Source organism: Notamacropus eugenii, chromosome 4 (assembly GCF_028372415.1).
Source record: "Notamacropus eugenii isolate mMacEug1 chromosome 4, mMacEug1.pri_v2, whole genome shotgun sequence".
NCBI classification, from domain to species: Eukaryota; Metazoa; Chordata; class Mammalia; order Diprotodontia; family Macropodidae; genus Notamacropus; species Notamacropus eugenii.
In genome coordinates, this window is record NC_092875.1 from 155,481,396 (window position 1) to 155,500,052 (window position 18,657).

General features: G+C 37.7%; 1 protein-coding gene across 16 annotated transcripts in view; it reads right to left on the reverse strand.

Annotated features, from left to right (window-relative positions):
• CPQ (carboxypeptidase Q) overlaps positions 1–18,657 on the reverse strand; it is a 681,911-nt gene that overhangs the window by 251,394 nt on the left and 411,860 nt on the right. For all 16 annotated transcript variants that reach the window (XM_072603459.1, XM_072603458.1, XM_072603457.1 and 13 more), the window contains one exon: positions 7,352–7,463. In XM_072603459.1, coding sequence (XP_072459560.1) covers positions 7,352–7,463 — 112 coding nt within the window. The remainder of the gene's footprint in view (positions 1–7,351; positions 7,464–18,657) is intronic.

Sequence of the window (18,657 nt, forward strand, 5' to 3'; positions counted from 1 at the left end):
TAACATACACAATTTAGGAGGAACTGACTTCAGAGTTGTCACATGGAAGAGAAAATACTCTTGGCCCCACGCCACACTAGAGGTCAGGGCTAGGAGTAATAGATGGAAGTGGCAAAGAGGCAAATTTAGGCTTGATTTAAATCACCTAAAACTTCCTATCAGGTATCCAAATCTGGAATGGTTGTCTCAAGTACTGGTGGGTTCCCTACCATTGAAGGTCTTTAAGCAAAGGCTGGATGGACATTTATTGTGTATGTTCAAGTATAATTGGACTGAATGACCACTTTTCAACTCTGAAGTTTTGTGATTGTATTTTCATTCTTTCTTCTGACAATGGATGGCATCATTAAATGTTTCTATCAGACCAACATTAATACAATCCTCATGTGTAGAAAGATGGCTTCTCAAATACTAGTATGAAAAAAACCCCAATCCCACAAAGTCAGTCTACTTTAGATTTTAAGTTGTTTGTATCTCAGGAGCTGGGATTGGTCCTAACATTCCCAGACTTATCCAATGGATAGGATTGTACAGAGATTCTTCCAGATAAATTTTCCCAGATAAGATATCCAGCATGTTTATTTAGACTGGTCTCAGGGCAATAGTTAATTCTAGCAATTCCCTTTGGGGCTCAGTCCCAATATAAGGTACAACAGGAAGTTTTATTCCAAGTGTTCAGAATATCTCTCTAACCTGAGTTCTCTAGAATTCGTCACCTAGAAGTATCCCAGGGTAGGAGAATATGTCCCACATTTGGCCTCCATTCTTTGATTAATATCTATTATTGGCAATGATGCAAGTCCATAGGTATGAGATGAGAGTGCTCAAAGATGTACCATACAAGTAAATGATTTCATTGAGATACTCTAGATCCTTATACTAATGACTTGCTGGACTTTTCATGATTGTCCTCCCTTCCAAATCCAGCTTTGCAACTCTTGTTGCAGTCAAGGATCAGTAATCATCAGTCTTATTACTGCGAACCTATACAGAATTGTTCCCATGAGGGAAGGGGAAGTCAGACCAGTCCTCTACTGGATTCATGCCCACTCTGTTAAGAGGAGGCTCTGTGGGGAACACACAAGACTTTATGTGCAAGAAAAGTCATCCCTTCACCTTGTTCCTAACATAGTAATTTTCTTTTCTCCCTCAGAAGCAACAAGACTACTTACTTATCCCAAATTGTGAGGGCCCAGTGAATAATGGTAACTATTTTAACATAGCAGATACCATCTTTCATCTATTGAGAACCAAAATCTCAATGTTCTGGCTTTGTCAGAAATAACTCAGAAAATTTGAGGACTGGCAATGGTGTGTTTACTTTTTGAGTAACAAATTAATAAGTTGAAGTAAACATCTTTAGCCATAGGATTTGTCCACTGGCATCAAAGTATTCCTGGCAAGGATACTCAAAATAAACAAAGCTTTAAATCCAAAAAAAGAACCAAAAAAAGCCCACAAATATACACACAAAGTATTTAGCATGGGAAATAACCTTTTGTTTACAGCTATTCAGGGATGAGTTTGTGCACTGATAAAGCACAAATAACTCTGGAGTTGGATTAGCTGACTATTGTTCAAATTTCTGGCTGCTGGGAGTGAGGCAACAGGGGTGGGGAAAGGGAGGAAAGAGGGAAGGAGAACAGAGGAAAGTATCTTAGAAAAACATTCCTAGTTTTTAAAAAATCTCAATAGGCCAAGACCATAACTTAATCAACCCTTGATAGAAACTCCACCAAGAACCTTTGACATGCATGCTATATAACACAGCATCCATGGAACAAATGCAAAACAAAATTAAAAAAAAAAAAATAACAACACTCTTTCTGGAAAAAAAAAGTTTTTTTCCCAAAGGGTTTTTCAGATTTCACCAATTAAACATTCTTGGTTCCATGTGCTATTATATGCAATATATGAGCCCATTTCTTGCCCTCCTGTATCATATCTTCTTTCTTATTCGTTTATATCAGTTCCTTCATTAGGGATTTTTGATTCTCAGCCTGTTAGGGGCTCAGCTGTTGCTGTGAACACACACAGGAAAAGCCAGCCAAAGATAGAAATCCGTGACCATGATTCTGAAAAGAATAATAACAACAGTAATAGAAAAGCCCACCACAGATTTCTGGAGTGGGATAACTGATCATTTTGAAAGCCCTGGCTACCTTTAAAGCAGACCTTATAAGGAAAGCCACTGTTAATCCCTTGTGCTTGAAAGGAAAGACTCAGAAATGTTCCCCAAATATTTTTTTAATATCAGTTTATATTACATTACACTTACATTTGCAAATGTTTAACATGGGCAAAAACTGAAAATGAACAACTTCTTTTACATGAAACAAATCTACTACCATGGAAAGAAGAGGTAGTTTGGATGGGAAAAGCACTAGACTTGAGTTCAAATTCTGCCTTTGATATACACTAGGACACTTTGTGCAAGCAACTTAACCTCCCAGTGACCTGGGCAATCCCCTGAGATTATAAGTTACACAAGGGCTGCCAATGTACATTGGCAGAGGGAGTTTTTAGACAAAGAATTCTTTATGCTGATGAAAGAACACTCTTCCACATTACTCCAATAACACAGAAAGTCCATTGAATTATCTACTCATCACACAATTTTGGAGCATCTACTATTTGCAAAGTGGTATGGGAGATCAATAAGATAGACTCCCTTCACAGGATCTGAATTCAAATCACATTTTCATCACTTACTAGCTACGTGACTCTGGGAAAATCATTGAATTTCTCTAGTGCTCAGCTTCCTCATCTATAAAATGAAAAGATTAGACTGGATGACCTCTGAACTGCTCCCCAACTCTTAATCTATGATCCTAGGGTCCTTTCATCAAGGACTCTAAACTATAACAGAAGGATAAAATATAACTATTAATGCAAGGTACAATGTGGTAGGAAAAATAAAAGATCTAAAAAAATTCATAGAAGGGAGAGGCCAACTCTGCCTGAGGGGATCAGGACAGACTGCATGGTGGAGATGGCAACTGAGTCTTAAAGGCCTTAAAGAATGGGTAGGATTTCAACAGGCAGAAATGGGACACATAACAAATGCACAGAAAGGCAAAGGCATAGAGGCAGGAAAATATAGGATATATTCAAGGAATTTCAAAAAAAATAGGATATGTGAAGGGCAATAGTGAAAAAGGTACCCAAATGAGGTAGCTGTTGCCAGATTGTGGAAGACCTTAAATGCCAGGTTGAGATTGGATTTTATTCATTAGGCAATGAGGAAGCATTGAAGGATTTTGAGCAGGAGACAGGAAATCATATTACCAGAGCTGTGTATTGGGAATTAGTTGTGTACTGATCTGCCAGCAAGGTATAGTATGAAGCAGAAGAGAGAGACCAAAGTCAGAGAGATCATGTAAGATAATGATATTTCAATAATTCTATTTTGATGGCTCTGTAGACTCATCAGTGTAGGGACTCTCTTCAGTGATGCAATCACAACCCATTCATGCCTTTCCTTCCACTGCAGTTGCTGTCCTTGTCATCTATAACAGCAAGCACCCCAACATACACAGGAGGGCCTGCTATCACAGGTTCTTAGATCTGTTTTTCTAAAGGGAAAGACAACTTTCGAGGGGCCAATGATCACTTTAATCAAGCACACATATCATTCATTTAGTTTAGCGGTAAAAGTCACCACCCCGAACTTCAGAGAAATCTAAATCAACAGACAGGGCTTCCAAACTGTCTGACAATAAGCAATAATACATACATCACAAATCAACAGACAGATCCAACTGCCTGACCATAGATACATAGTTACCAGAGAGAGAAGCACCAACATCTGGGTTTTCAAAGCTGGGGGGCTGCTTAGTGGCTTTCTAGAATCTCATCTGGCACACAAACCTTCTTCCAAAAACTAAGCCCCAAAGTAAAACCTCACGTCAGATCTGGTCTTTATACACTTTTTAGAGCCAGTGGGCCTCACAAACTTTGAGAATTAGTGCTTCATTAACAAAAGGTGTGGGCCTTCCTACAAATCTTTCCAGGTCCATTAATGGGTGGGGAGGATCTTTTTTCATCACATCATTCAATTACAGGCACTTGATTATACTAGAACAAAAACAGCTAAAGATCCCACTTTGCTTGCTATCACATCATCCTGGAAGTCTCCAATAGTGGAGACTTCCATCCTCTACATCTTTTTACAATATAATGGAACCTGCTGATTATCCCCAGTTGTCCTATATCCTTTCCAAATGACTGACCTATCCTTTTTCCAATGATACATTTCCTTAATAATATATTTTATTTTTCTTTTGTGATGTGATCCCTCATTTGTAATTACTGTAACCATATGTGCTCATTTTTAGGTCATATATAGTTTGGCCTTAGTAGCACCTTTCCAATTTTTCACTGAAGGACTAAATTTTTATTCATATTATGTAGAGTCATATGTGTTCATACAATTAGAAGCACAAGATGTTACACACATCCACCCTAACACACCAGACCCCTTCTTTGAAAAACACAGGTATATCACATGTGAGATTTTTTCCCTTTGTGGCTACGTCCAAGACTCTAGCCTTAAGAATAAAAGTAAATTTATGGAACAGAATAATTGACAGGACTATAAGTTTGCCAAAGCTAGAAAAGACATTAGGTGTTAAGGTCTCTAAAAAAAATAGGTGTACACTATAGCACACCAACACATGATTGGTAGAACTGTGAATTGGTCTAATTGTTCTGGAAAACAATTCCAAATAAAGCAAGAAAATGAACTAAACTGTTCATATTCCTTGACCCAGTAATCCCACTCCTGAATATATACTCCAGGGAGGTCAAAGACAGTAATATATATTATGTGTGTGTGTATATATATATATATAATGTGTGTATATATATACATATATATGAAACACATATATAAATATATATGTACGTATAAAATATATAAAATAAAAATACCCATATATATATATTTCATAGTAGTTTCTTTTTTATGGAAATAAAGAAGGGGGAATGGGAAAAATGGGCGCCCAAGAAATGATGAATGGCTGAGGCATCATTGTACAATAGAAGGATTACTGGATTTAGAGCTACAGAACTGGGATTTGAGTCTCCACTTTGAACTTTAATATCTATGAGACTTTGGACAAGTTACTTATCTGTGCCTCAGTTTCCTCAACTATGAAATGAGAGGTTTGGACTAGACCTCTCAGGGTCCTGCTAACCCTATCTCTATGATCCAATCATATGAATGCAATGAAATATTATTGGATCGTAAAAAATGACACATACAAGGAATTTAAAAAAAACACAGGAAGATTTATATGAACTGAGGCAGAGGTAAATAAGCAAAACCAGAAGAAAAATATTTATAACTATAATGATATAAATGCTAAAAGAAAGCCCAATTCTGAGTAACTATAATAACTAATCCTAGTCCCACAATAGTAATAATGAAACATCCCTCCCTTCAAGATCTCACTGGAGAGACAGAAGGCTAGAGAAGCAGAACATTGCACCCATTGTTAGATTTCGTTACTGAAAACATTGTAGTTACTTAACTGTCTTTCAGTTTTACGAGGAACAAGAGTTCAATTTGTGGAGGATGAAAGGGAATGTCATATTTTAGTAACAATATGTTTTAATACCTTAATAACATAGTAGTAATAAGTTTGTCAATTTCACATAACCAACTCCATTTTGTCTTAAGCCTTCATTTTGAGATTGGGTTATTTGGAGCAAGTTATTTTTCTAGAAGTTGTTTTTCAATAGTAAGCAACTACTTGTGCGGTATGATATAATAAATAATATGTGTGTGTTCTTAAACAATTAATAAACATATGTGGACCCTTTGATAAGGCAGACCACCAATGGAAAAAAAATATTACAAGCAACTTTATCAGTAATTTATGGAGTAAACTATTGAAAAAATTATGTGATTAAAAAAAAACACTTAGAAACATCTATAGCTGGGAGTATAAAAAACTTACTAGAGACCCTAGACATAAGCCTATTCCTATGATGTGACTTTGGCTAGCTTCTATGTTTCCTGAACTTAAGACTGAAACAAGTACATGTTTGAGGATAATGTTGAATGACTGACAGAAACTTGCCAGATGGCTACCTTGGAGAGAGACACACAACCTCTAGCTGGGCAGAGAGAGAATCTTGTGAGTACAGTAGGAAAGATGTTTGCTCTCAAATTAGTTGTGTGTGTGCTTTGATTAACAAAGTCCGATTTCATGCAATGAGAAATATAAGAAATGTGCTTCCATCACATGAGATAGCATATGTAATGTAACTGAGCTACAAGTGTGCATATCCAGATATGATTGTGATATTAAAAAAACAGTATTTTCCATTCATTGGAGCACTGGAAAGAGCAATGGGTTGGACTCTGGAGGCCTTGGGTTGAAATTCCAGCTCTGCCCTTGACTACCTATGTAACCCTGGGTAAGTCACTCTAGGCCTCAGTTTCCTTATTTGTAAAATGAAGAGATTGAACTCTTCCAGCTCTAAATTCATGGTCCCATGATCTTCCCCACAGAATAACAAAACAATTAAAACTCAGACAATCTCACAGCACAATCTCCACAGTAGACTACTGTTTCAAAGACCACAGCCAATAAAAGCTGAAAGTTTCACTCCCACTGTAGATGACTGTAGCAGTATTGTTTTAATAGAGCAGAAAGTTCTCAGCCCCAGGAGAAGCAACCCTTCTGGCCCTCACAACAGAAACACCTCTGCCTTGTACTTATAAAGGTGCTCATTACAATACAACTGCTCAATTCTTCTCCCCTCCTAACTTTCAAGTCCAAACTTAGCTAAGGTGGGGATTGTAATCTGCCTGGCTGCTTCAGTTCGGTGAATCATGGATGCCACCTTCAGCACTTGGGCTGTTCTTTGGATTCTGTGATTGAGAAAGCTGCTTCCAGGCCCAGGATGGCACTAAAAAGCTAGACAAACATAACGTTTTCCTACAACTGAACAGTCTCACTGGTCTTAGGGGTTAAACCAATCCTCCTACTCTTTTCTCAGAAATCAGTCTCATTGGTCCAGCAGAGGTGTCAACCACAGATAATGACAGATTGTTTTAGTCACAGTGGCATGCTCATATTCCATGATGATTAATCTGTTTAGCACTTTAATATCTGGAATACAATTTAAGACTTCATTCTTTCAGGCACCTGATTAGCTCTGTTCTAGGAAACCAGTGACAGGAAAATGCATGACCCTCTCAAGGCTTTGCATACACAAAGGAACCAATATTCAACCACATGGCTTGTGCCTAGAACTAAAACACCAATGAACAACAACAATTAAAAAAAAAAACCATCGAAATGCTTCCATTTCAGTTAAAAACTTTATAAATATTTACCTAGATCTTTAATAAGAGAGAGGGCTTCCCATGACACAAATGCTCCACCGCCATCATCAAGGGCTCCCTGACCAACATCCCAGCTGTCCAGATGTCCACTGACCAAGACAACCTAGAAAATACAAATACAGAAACATTGCTTTGCCAAATGTAAAAAGGAAAAAAAAGTTTAAATGGTACTTACTATCTGGACTTTAATTATTCTCTTTATAAAATGTGTTAAGAAAAAGCTTATGAATACATTAGACAATTCTCCACCACCTGTGGTGCCTCTCCTCCAACCCCCCTACCATGGTATAATGGATAGATAGCAAGAATCAGAGTCAGGAACATCTATATTTAAATCTTTCCTATAATGAGTAGTCCCTTAATTCCTCTGAGCCTGTTTCCTTATCGTTAAAATGAAAGGGGTGGATGCTGAGGCCCCTCCAGTTATGATGCTGAGAGCTCCTTCCACCTTAGAATCTATGATCCTGTGACCTCTTGCCTTCATTCAGTAGTGATTTACTGAATTCCCTTGTGAGCAGGGATTTTAAAATTTACTATATTCATATTCCCAGAGCCTATTCCAGTGCCTGCTGTTTATAGTAGGTGCTTAATAAATTCTTTATGATTGATTGGTCTATATGGAACTCTCTCGGATTCACAATGCAATAGATGGGACACTCTAGTTAGAATAAAGGGCTTTGATTCTAATTCTAGATCACACTAGTTACCTGTATGGTCATGGGCAAATTGTCTAACCTCTTTGGGCTTCATCATGAATTGGGAATGGCTTAACACATTGCAATATATGATCACACTATAAGAAATGATAACCACAGTGATTTCAGAAAAAACCATGGAAAGACTTGCTGGAGAGTGACATGAACAGAAACAAGAGAATATTGTATACAGTAACAACAATATTGTTTTAAGAACGACTTTGAGTGAATAAGTTATTTTGACTACTATAAAAACCAAACTAACTATAAAGGACATATGAAGAAAGATGCCATCTATTAGATCCAGAGAAGGAACTGAGAAATAAAAGTATATATAAAATAATTTTACATACACACATATACATACATATGTGTATATGTAGATATGCACATATATGTGTATTGTACATGTGTAATATATGTGCACACACCTATTTGTGTCTAAAGGTAGTCACCTCTAGGGTGGGGAGGATTAGGAAAGAAAAAAAAGAAATGTACCTGATAATTTCGCTGTATATTTCATGGGCAATCATCTTGTTATTGTACTATATTATGGAAATGCTTGTTTTATTCCATTAATTAAAAATAATCTTTAAAAGAAAAAAATGATTTGGGGGTTGGACTAAATAGTTTCTAAAGCCCCTCCTAGCTCTAAATCTATGATCCAAAATAATTTAGAGCAGGAAAGACTTTTGTAGGATATCAAGTCCAATTCCCTCATTTTACAAAAAAGAAAACTGAGGCACTAAAATTGAGTGATTTGCTCAGGGTCAAAGAGTTAGTTAAGTGTCTGGGGGAAGAGAGACAAACTAAAATATTCTTGACTTCAGTCCATTATAATACTTAAATGTACTTGATTATTAAATAAGCCTGGAGATAATATCATCCTCTAAGAGGCAGAATCCCCACAGCTTTATAATGATCATGCTTTGTGATTTAAAAAATTAGAAATTTAAGAAAATATAAAAATTTCCACCTGAACTATTTCTTTTCATGGATAAATTTTGAACAACTGCCAAGTGAAGTTGGGCTAATTATCTGATTAATTAAGACTAAAGGAGGTCTTTCAGATGAATTATCTTGATTGGATGCCATTAGGAAGGAAATGAACTTTTTCTCTGTTGCCTCTTTCTGCATAGACAAAACCAAACTCTTCTTTATTTGTTGTTATATGTGGCTATTATACTGTTCCCCTAAATAGCCATGGAGTTGACCCAGAAGAAATGATTCCTCTGACCCTGGGGAAAGAATGAACACATATTGCAACAACAGGAAACTCTGAAGCAAAAAAAAAAAAAAAAAAATGGTGTAATCCCATTTGGGATGATGTCCTAATCAGTTGGCATTCTCATCTCTCTTATAATTCCTGAATTGACACAACTGAAAGGAACACTGGATTGGAAAAGAGTTTAATTTTTTTTTAATGAACTTTTACTTAGATCAGGATTGTTTTTTTAAAGAATCAAGTTAATTTTGCTTTTTTTTCTGTAAACTTTCTTTGGCATAAGTTTTTTATGGATTGGTAAACGGCACTTTTTGAAAATGTTTTCCAGAATGTCTTCTCCCCCACCCCAAAAAAATACCAAATCAAATCCTATACAGAATTAAATACAAAATTGGAAGTGGAAATATAGTCAAAGAGAAAACGATTCGGGAAACCAAGGGACATTCTATATAGTTTGGTCTTTGGTGTTTCTGTAGCATCTTTATCCTTCACCTGAACAATGGACTAATGAATAGAAATACTGGAAATATCAAGGCATGGAGGAAGTAAACATCACTGGACTTGGAGTATGGTAAGACCTGGGTTTGAATCCCACCTCTGACACTTACTAGTTATGTGTCCATGGGCAAATCCCTGAACACTTAAGTGCCTGTTTTATCATCTGTAAAATCAGCACAATATTAACTATAGTTATTATTCATATGGGAATTGTTATGTTCTCAAATAAGATAACTAATTGTATGGAAAAACAACGATTAGAACCATTTGTAAGTGGAATGGGTCTCTCCAATTTGTTTGCAAGCTCCTTGAGGGCAGGGACCATCTCTTACCTTTTTGTACCTGTGGAGCTTAGTACAGTGCCTGGCTGGTGCTTAATAAATGTTTATAAAATGAATGAAGAATGAGTTGTTTCAGGAGATAGTGTGTTGGCCTCCCTTCACCGAACTCTTCAAGCATATGGTGGATGACCACTTTTAGGGAATGAACTTGGTAATGTGTAAAACAAGATGACCTCAGAGGTCCCTTTCAAGCCTGAGATTTTGCAATGCTATGTCTGTAAAGCACTTTGCAAATCTTTAAGGTTTATACTTTGGGGAAAGAGGCCTTATGGCTCAGCTATTACTATTTATTTTAATGGTTTACCATAAACTTAATATTATACAAATGTAATAAATGAGACTTGCATTGTAACTACTTGCATATAGATAAATGAATTCTGACACAGGTAATGATGAGGATATTTGCAAAGGACTCCAACCTGGAAATGAGGTCACACTCGGAGGACTAGATTAGAATTCAAAATAAATTTCAAAGTGGTCAGAATTTTGTTACAGATGAGTGCACGACAGGCAACTACTAAGGAATTTTAATTTTTTAAAGATGCAACAAGGAAAGAAGTGGCAACCTGTGAAGACCCAGAAAAGGATTTAGAGCTCACAGACTAAATATGAACCAGTCACAAGGAAAGTAGTCATAATAATGGCACATATGAATCGAAGTTAAGCATAGGATATTGTCATTATACCTAAATCTCAACAGACTATTCTTGGGATAATATAGAGCAAATATCATTAGAGTGAATTTCAAGGAATTGTTAATTTTTTTTGTTGTGTGGAAATTTTAGTGCATTGAAAGACTTCTCAAAATAAATGCACATGTGGTGATGTATGTCAATCTTTTCATTATACAGAGGTTTTTGTTCTAATCGGATATGATAATACTTTCACTTTCCTGCAGTTTTACAGATGTGTGGAACAACTGGAAGAGGTTTAGATTGTAAGAAAAAAAACATTACATAGAGATTTAGACTTTTTAAATAGAAATTTTAGGAAACCAGAGGCCTAAATAAAATATGAGATATCCAATATCTTCCATTAAAAGTTTGTTTCCAATGATATAATTGAAAGGTAGTGAGATGCAGAATAAAATATGCTATACCATGTGGGTCATGAGATTTTAATTTTGGAGCTGCCACTGCAACTAACCCATTTTATGATCTATTTTAGAGCAATTCATTTCATCTCAACAGGCCTCATCTATAAAGCAAGTTAGTTTAAGGTCCCTTTCCGTTCTAACACTGTATGAGTCCATAGTGAAGCCTGTTAGGAGATCTCCATTATTTTACTTAATACAAATCCTTTTTATGACCAAGTGAAGTATGAATGTGGCCACCTTCTCCAGAACAAATCAAAAATTGAACAGAAGAGGTTCTCTCCTCTCCTATTTATTAGATTCCTGCCCCAACCTTCCACCATCATTCCCATTTTTGTCTCATTTCCTCCTAGTCAGGGACCAAGCTGTGTGGTCCTCTCCTTACAATCTCATTTATGTTTGTCCTTTATTTCCAGCACACACTAGCTTAGGACCTCACATTGTTGATTGTGGTCACCCCCTGCCAAACCACATGTAACAAGAAGCCAGAACTGCTTGAAAAAAGGCTCCATAGGATTTCAGTGCTTGCATACTTCCTCTGTCTATATACTTATATTTAGAATGATTGACTGATCTTGACACCTGGCTTTTAATATTTTGCGTCTCAAATTCCATTACTTATGCAGATTTATACCTCTGATGATGATCTCCTGGACGTATTATGGATAAGTGGAATATTTGCTAAACAATATCAATCAGTCAGATGGTTAGGCAATAAACATTTATTAAGTTTCTACTGTGTAACAGACACTGTGCTAAGTGCTGAATCTACTAAGAAAGGCAAAATATAGTACCTGTTCTCACGTAGCTCACAATGTAATGGTGGAGATGGCTATGTATAAATAAGCTATATTCAGGCTAAATAGGAAATAATCAAGGGAGAAAGATACTAGAATTAAAAGGGGTTGAGAAAGGCTTCCTGTCGGAGATGGCATTTTAGCTGCAACTTGAGGGAAGCCATGGGAAGCCAGAAGGAAAGCATCCCATGAATGGAGGATAGCCAATGAAAATGCCTAGAGATGAAAATGGAACAGCAAAGATGTTAACGTCACTGAACCACATAAGGTGTAAGAAGACTAGAAGAGGTCGGGGCAAGGTAGGTTATGAAGAGCTGTGAAAACCAGAGGATTTCACATTTTTTGTTGGAAAATATTCTCTTTTCCATACATTCTATTATGGACTAGAAATTGGGAAACCAGGTATCCTTGATTGTTTTTCCCCCAGACTGATTACTTTGATCATATTGAATTGGATCATTTCAGGAGGTAAGAAAGAGTTATTAATACTATGAAATTCAAGTGATGACGCATTTTCCAGACCACAGGGGAAATCCTCAAATTCCTAACAATGAAGAACACTAAAAGGCTAAAGACTATGAACTATAAAGGAAAAGAAAAGATGAAAGAACTCAGCTTATTGAGCCTATAGATGGAAAAGGCTCAAGGATGGTCTAATAATCGTTTTTAAATTTGATGAGGTACTCTATAGATGGCAAATAGCTGAGAATAAGAACAGAGAAAGGAGATTAAACCACAGCAACAAGAATTTAGGTTTCATAAAAGGAAAAATTTCCAGAGGGAGGTGGCTAATCATAGGACTTCGTAACAATGGAAGATGGTGAAACCTATTACTTGTAGGATTTTTAAAATAGGATCAATTAATGTTTAGAATAGAAGCCTCAAAGGAAAGAAATGAGGAAGAGAATAAGGTGACCTCTCCAGCCCCACTGAGGCCTGTGATTCCATGCCAGCTTTCATTGCATCCCACTGGTACAGAGACCATTTTAACGGAGAGGAATTTGTTTAAAAAAAATCTAAAAGGGAAAGAGGAACTAGCTACACAGAAATAGTCAGAGTTGTTCTATAATAGAAAAAAGACTGAAAGCAACTTCTCTGTCCAACAATTAACAAATAGCTATATAAATTAAAGAATATAAATCTTGAGATGCAGGACTTTTGGGTTTAGATTCAGGAAGCTCCAGGTTCCAGTTCTACTCCTGACACGTAATAGCTATGTGACTTTATCTGAGGTCAAGTCATTATTCTTTTCCAAGCCTTCGCCAACTCTCCAAGACTTTAAGTTAGAGGGAAGCATCAGCTGCAGAGGGATTTTCCATGCTGCGAATTCCTTCTGTTGATGAAACCATAAGTCTGGATATAGATATACATATAATATACATACATATGTTTATATTTACATATGGTGCCATAAAACAACAAATGTGAAAAAGGCACATTTGAATATGAAGGGATAAAAAGGAAAATCAGCAGCCTAGAAAAAACAACATAGATATTCACAACCTTTCCATAATTTAGCAAGGAGGTCTTAGAGAGATTCTGCAGTCTCAGAGAGAGTAAGTGACTTTCCCATAGCCATATAGCTAATGTCAGTTAATGTCATAATATAGAAACCAAGGTCTTCCTGCCTCTTAGGTCCTGAACTCCAGCCACTGAGTCATGCAGTCTCTTGCTGTCAAGGATTCATCCTTGACTCCTCATTCTTACTCATCAGACATATCCAAACAAATAGTTGCTAAATCTTTTGTTTCTAGTTCCACAATATCTCTCACATCTGTCCTCTGGCTTCTACCTACAAAGAGACCACCCAAGTTCATATTGGACTTTCACCTGGATTATTGCAATAGCTTCTTATTTGGTCCCTGACTCAGATCTCTTCATTCCATTCTATCCTAAACATAAACCACCAATATGATTTTCCTTTAAGCTCAATTCTGACTGTGTAATTCTGACTGTATCTCCCCCTGACCCCCATTTCCTATTCAATAAACTCCAGTGACTCTCCATAACTCACAGGAACAGCTAGGCATAATGGCCCATTTACTATTCTTTACACATGATGCTTCTCTATATCTCTGCACTGGTTATCCCTCATATTTGAAATCCATTCCCTTCTTACTTCCATCTTTTAGGATTCCTAATTTCCTTCAAAACTGAACTCATGTGTCACTTTCTATATATAGCCTTTCTTGATCCCCACAGAAGCTAGTGCCTTCCATCACCAAATGACCTTTTAGTGGCCATATGTATATACACACACATATATGTATGTGTATACACACATATATGTATATGTATACATGTATGTATATATGTATACATATATACACTGCAATATATCTGTACAGATGCAGAGATGTATATAACTATATATGTATATATACATGTATGTATATATACATGCATGCATGTGCACATGCTATCCCTCTTGTTAGAATTATGCTCTTGGAAGGTATGGATTGCTTAGTTTTCAAAATCAGCAAACTGAGGTTCAGAGACATTCAGTGAAAATCACAGGAGAAGTAAGCATAAGAACTGGATTTTTTTTAAAGTAGGTCTCCCTATCTCCCTTAGCTTCAGTCCCACTACAGATTGGAATGAGTGCTATAACCCATTCTATTTCCAGCCTGAACGATTCACCCTTTCTTGGGCAGCCTATTGGTCCCCAGCTTCCCATGACTAACTATATTGGTGCAAGATTTAATTTATACACCTATGAGCTGTATTGAGACCTACTGAAACTCAGTAAGTAATCTACCATCCCCAGTCTCCCTAGCAGCAGGAATTACACCTGACTCACAAATAGAATTTGAACCTAGATTCCCTCACTTCAAGACCAATGGTACTACTTAAATCTAGATAGGAACCCTGTACTTTGCAAGAAACTGCTGGTGAATATAATTTGGTTGCTACTCAGCAAAGACAAATGTAGCTTAGTTTAAATAAATATTTTCTTATTCAAACATTAGGAGTAAACAGACCTCCCAATAGGAAGTGTGATCCAACTTCTACATAGCAACACTGGGACATCCCCCTCCTATTGATTCCTTATCTCCAGGTTTTGTGCTGTGGAACCTTTGGGTGTTGATGGCCATAAGGATACATATCACTTTCAAAAGGAAATGTGCCATCTGTCCAAAAGCTCACACTGACTGATTAGGTGCTCCTGGTAGAAGTGCTAAGTAAGGCTCGTCCAGGCTGCCCCATTTCTCATCTGTAGGAGGGAGAGTCAGATTTGCTTCATGAAAGGAAAATCATGCCTGCTCCTGGTTGAAATCTCTTAGTGCATTATTGAACTGATAGATGAGGACAAAACATGAGGAGACCTAATTTATCTGGGGCTCAAGAAAGCCAAACCATTGATGGATTTACAAAATGGGACTGCAAAGCATTTGGAGAGAAAAATGGCTGTAATGGATTAAAAATTGATTTGGGGATAGGGAAACAGAGAATGTCTGTGGAAGGAAATCATTCTGATTAAATGAAGGCAGTGGGGTTTGGAACAGCAGTAATGACTGGTTGCAACAGGAGATAATCTCTTAAGCGAGGGAAAAGAGTGCCTTATGACAATCCAATGGGATGTGCTACCCCACAGGAGAAAAATGAAAGAAACCAGAGGACAATCTTCCAGTGATGGTCGTTTAGTTTTCTAAACTGAGGAAAGTAAAGGAGAGAGAAGGGACAGAATTCCTTTCCCTTAGACCAGGGTTGGGGAACCTGCAGGCTTGAGGCCACATGTGGCCCTCAAGTGTAGCCTCAGGAGACAAAGTAAATATCTAAGGCAGGATTTGATCACAGGTCTTCCAGCCTTTATGTCTAGTATATCATCTCCCCACTATACCATCAAACTAATAATACTAACACCCGGTTTTATCTCCCCTTTTAATTAAATTCCATAGGAAAATGAGAGAAAACATAAGACTTTACAACTCATGAAGAGTAACATATAACATAGAAATCATTTGTTACAGAATTTGAGGTCTTCTGGAAAGAACACTGGACATGGAGTCAAAGAACCTGCATCCTAGTCCTACCAATCATGGGACTTAGAAGTTGTGTGTGTTTATGTGAATGCATATGTATATGTGCTTATATATTACATATGTATATCACATCTATATATACATATATCATTAATGTTTTATTTTTATATGTACACACATATATAAAAGAAAATACAATCAAATGTATTGTATGTATATATATACATGTACATGTATGTATATGCAAAATTCAATGGAAGGATATTGTATTCATTTTTACCGAGTTTCTTTTCCAGTTCTAAATCTATGATCTTTTGGTGCTTAGCTATCTTAGGTAGCCTAGAGATTAGGTGCAATCTCCTACTAGGTCACCGAGCAGAGAGAATATTGAACCCTTCCTCAAATGTCTACTTAGCTGTACCTCCCTGGGCAAGTCACCTCACTTCTCTCAGGCTCAGTTCTTCACCGTATAATGAAGACAATAAGGGCACCTACTTCCTAGAGCTGTTTTCAGGACCAAATTAGGTAACATACATAAAGCTGTTTACAGACCTGAAAGTGTCATATGAATGCTAGCTATCCTCACACCTCCTACATGCACTTAAGCATTACAGAACCTGTATAATATGAATTGATGCTCCATGTCTCTGTTTCTTTATCTATAAAATGGACAGGAAAATAATACATCATAGAGCTGTTTTGATGAAAAAGCTTCATAATTTCAAAAATTTTATAAAAATATCTTTTGGTATTAGCCCTACTGTTTGGTTTTTCCTTTTTCAACTTTTCTTCTGTTACAATCAGTCTCAGAATTCTTCTACATCTAAGATAGTTTCTGAAATCCTGGAAGTCCTTTGTAGCCTGAAGCAAAATTTCCAATAAGATATTTCACATTATCTTCCATTTTTCGAATCTTCACACTATGTTCTGTGATATCTGTCTTTCTCATAAAGTCCTTAGCGTCCATCTGTGCCATTCCAGTTTTGAAAGATCTATTTTCTTCAGTGAGCTTTTGAATCTCCTTTTCCATATGGCTAATTCTGCTTTTGAAAGCATTCTTCTCCTCATTGGCCTTTTGAACCTCTTTTGCCAATTGAGTTAGGCTAGTTTTCAAGGTGTTAATTTCTTCAACATTTTTTTGGTTCTCCTTTAGCAGGGAACTGATCTGCTTTTCATGCTTCTCTTTCATCCCTCTCATTTCTCTTCCCAGTTTTTCCTCCACCTCTCTAACTTGATTTTCAAAATTCTTTTTGAGCTCTTCCATGGCCTGAGCCCATTGGGTGGGCTGGGACACAGAATCCTTGATTTCTGTGTCTTTGCCTGATGGTAAGCATTGTTCTTCCTCATCAGAAAGGAAGGGAGGAAGTGTCTTTTCTCCGAGAAAGTACCCTTCAATAGTTTTATTTCTTTTCCCTTTTCTGGGCATTCTCCCCAGCCAGTGGCTTGACCTCTGAATATTCTCCTCACACCTACCTCACCTCCTGATCCTCCCAGCCAGCGTTTGGGGACTGAGATTCAAATGCTGCTTCCCACCTTGGGGCTTTTGTTGGGGGCAGGGCTGCTATTCAGTGTGAGAATTAAGTTCAGGTGGTCAGGTCAGGGCAGGGCCGCCTCTCAGGCTCTGTTCCCTCAGGGGGTTTATGCACAGACCTTCCACAATGGATCCAGGCTCCCGTTCGCTTGGGGAGCCCCTGTCTGCAGCCGCCTCTCAGCTTCTATCTCCCAGGGGGGCCCGAGCCATGGGGGCACCTCACTCCCCTCTCAACCGGCCAAAGAGACTCTCTCACCGACCCTCATCACCTGTGGGTGGGGGGGCTTGTGCCGCCGCTGGAGATCCCGTCTCCGTAGCCCGCTCGGATCTTTTCCTCACGGTGTCACAGCCACTGCAGGGCTGCACTCAGCTCCCAGTCCCAGCACCCAGTCCACAGCACGAAGGATCCCCCGTGAGAGGTTTGCAGGTCTCTCCGGAACAGAAATCTCCCTCGCTCCAATATTCCGTGGCCTCTGGGTGCAGAATTCACGGTGAGTTGGTCCCCTCTAGCCGTTCTGTGAGTTGTGGGTTCGGAGCTATGTGTATGTGCGTCTTTCTACTCCGCCATCTTGGCTCCACCCACTGAAGCAAAATTTTATATAGGTTGATAAGACCAGAACATTCAATCAACCTAAAGGCATTTGTTAAATGTTAAAATGTACCAGACATTATCTTGGGCACTGGAGGCATAGAGACCAAATTAGACAGCCTCTGATCATAAGAAGCTTATATTTATCAGGAGAGAGACAACCTGTCTACACGTAAACTTATACAAAATAAATACAAGTTAATTGGAGTGGGTGAGGAATGTGCCGGTAGGTGGTCAGGACATGTCTCATACAGGACGTGACATTGGAAAGACATTTTGAAGGAAATTTGGGGTTCTAAGTTCAAATGTGAGAAGGCACTATATTTGAGCATGAGAAACAACATGTGCAAAAGAATGGTGGTAAAAGATGGGATGCCATGAGAATCAGCAAGACTTTAAGTTTGGATGGCCCATAAAATGTGGTAAGAGGACTCATATATGAAAAGACTGGAATGGTAGGCTGAAACTAGGTTGCAAAGGAGTTTAAATGAGCCAGAGGATTATATCTGATCCTTGATGTGAAAGAGGGCCATTGGAGTTTACCT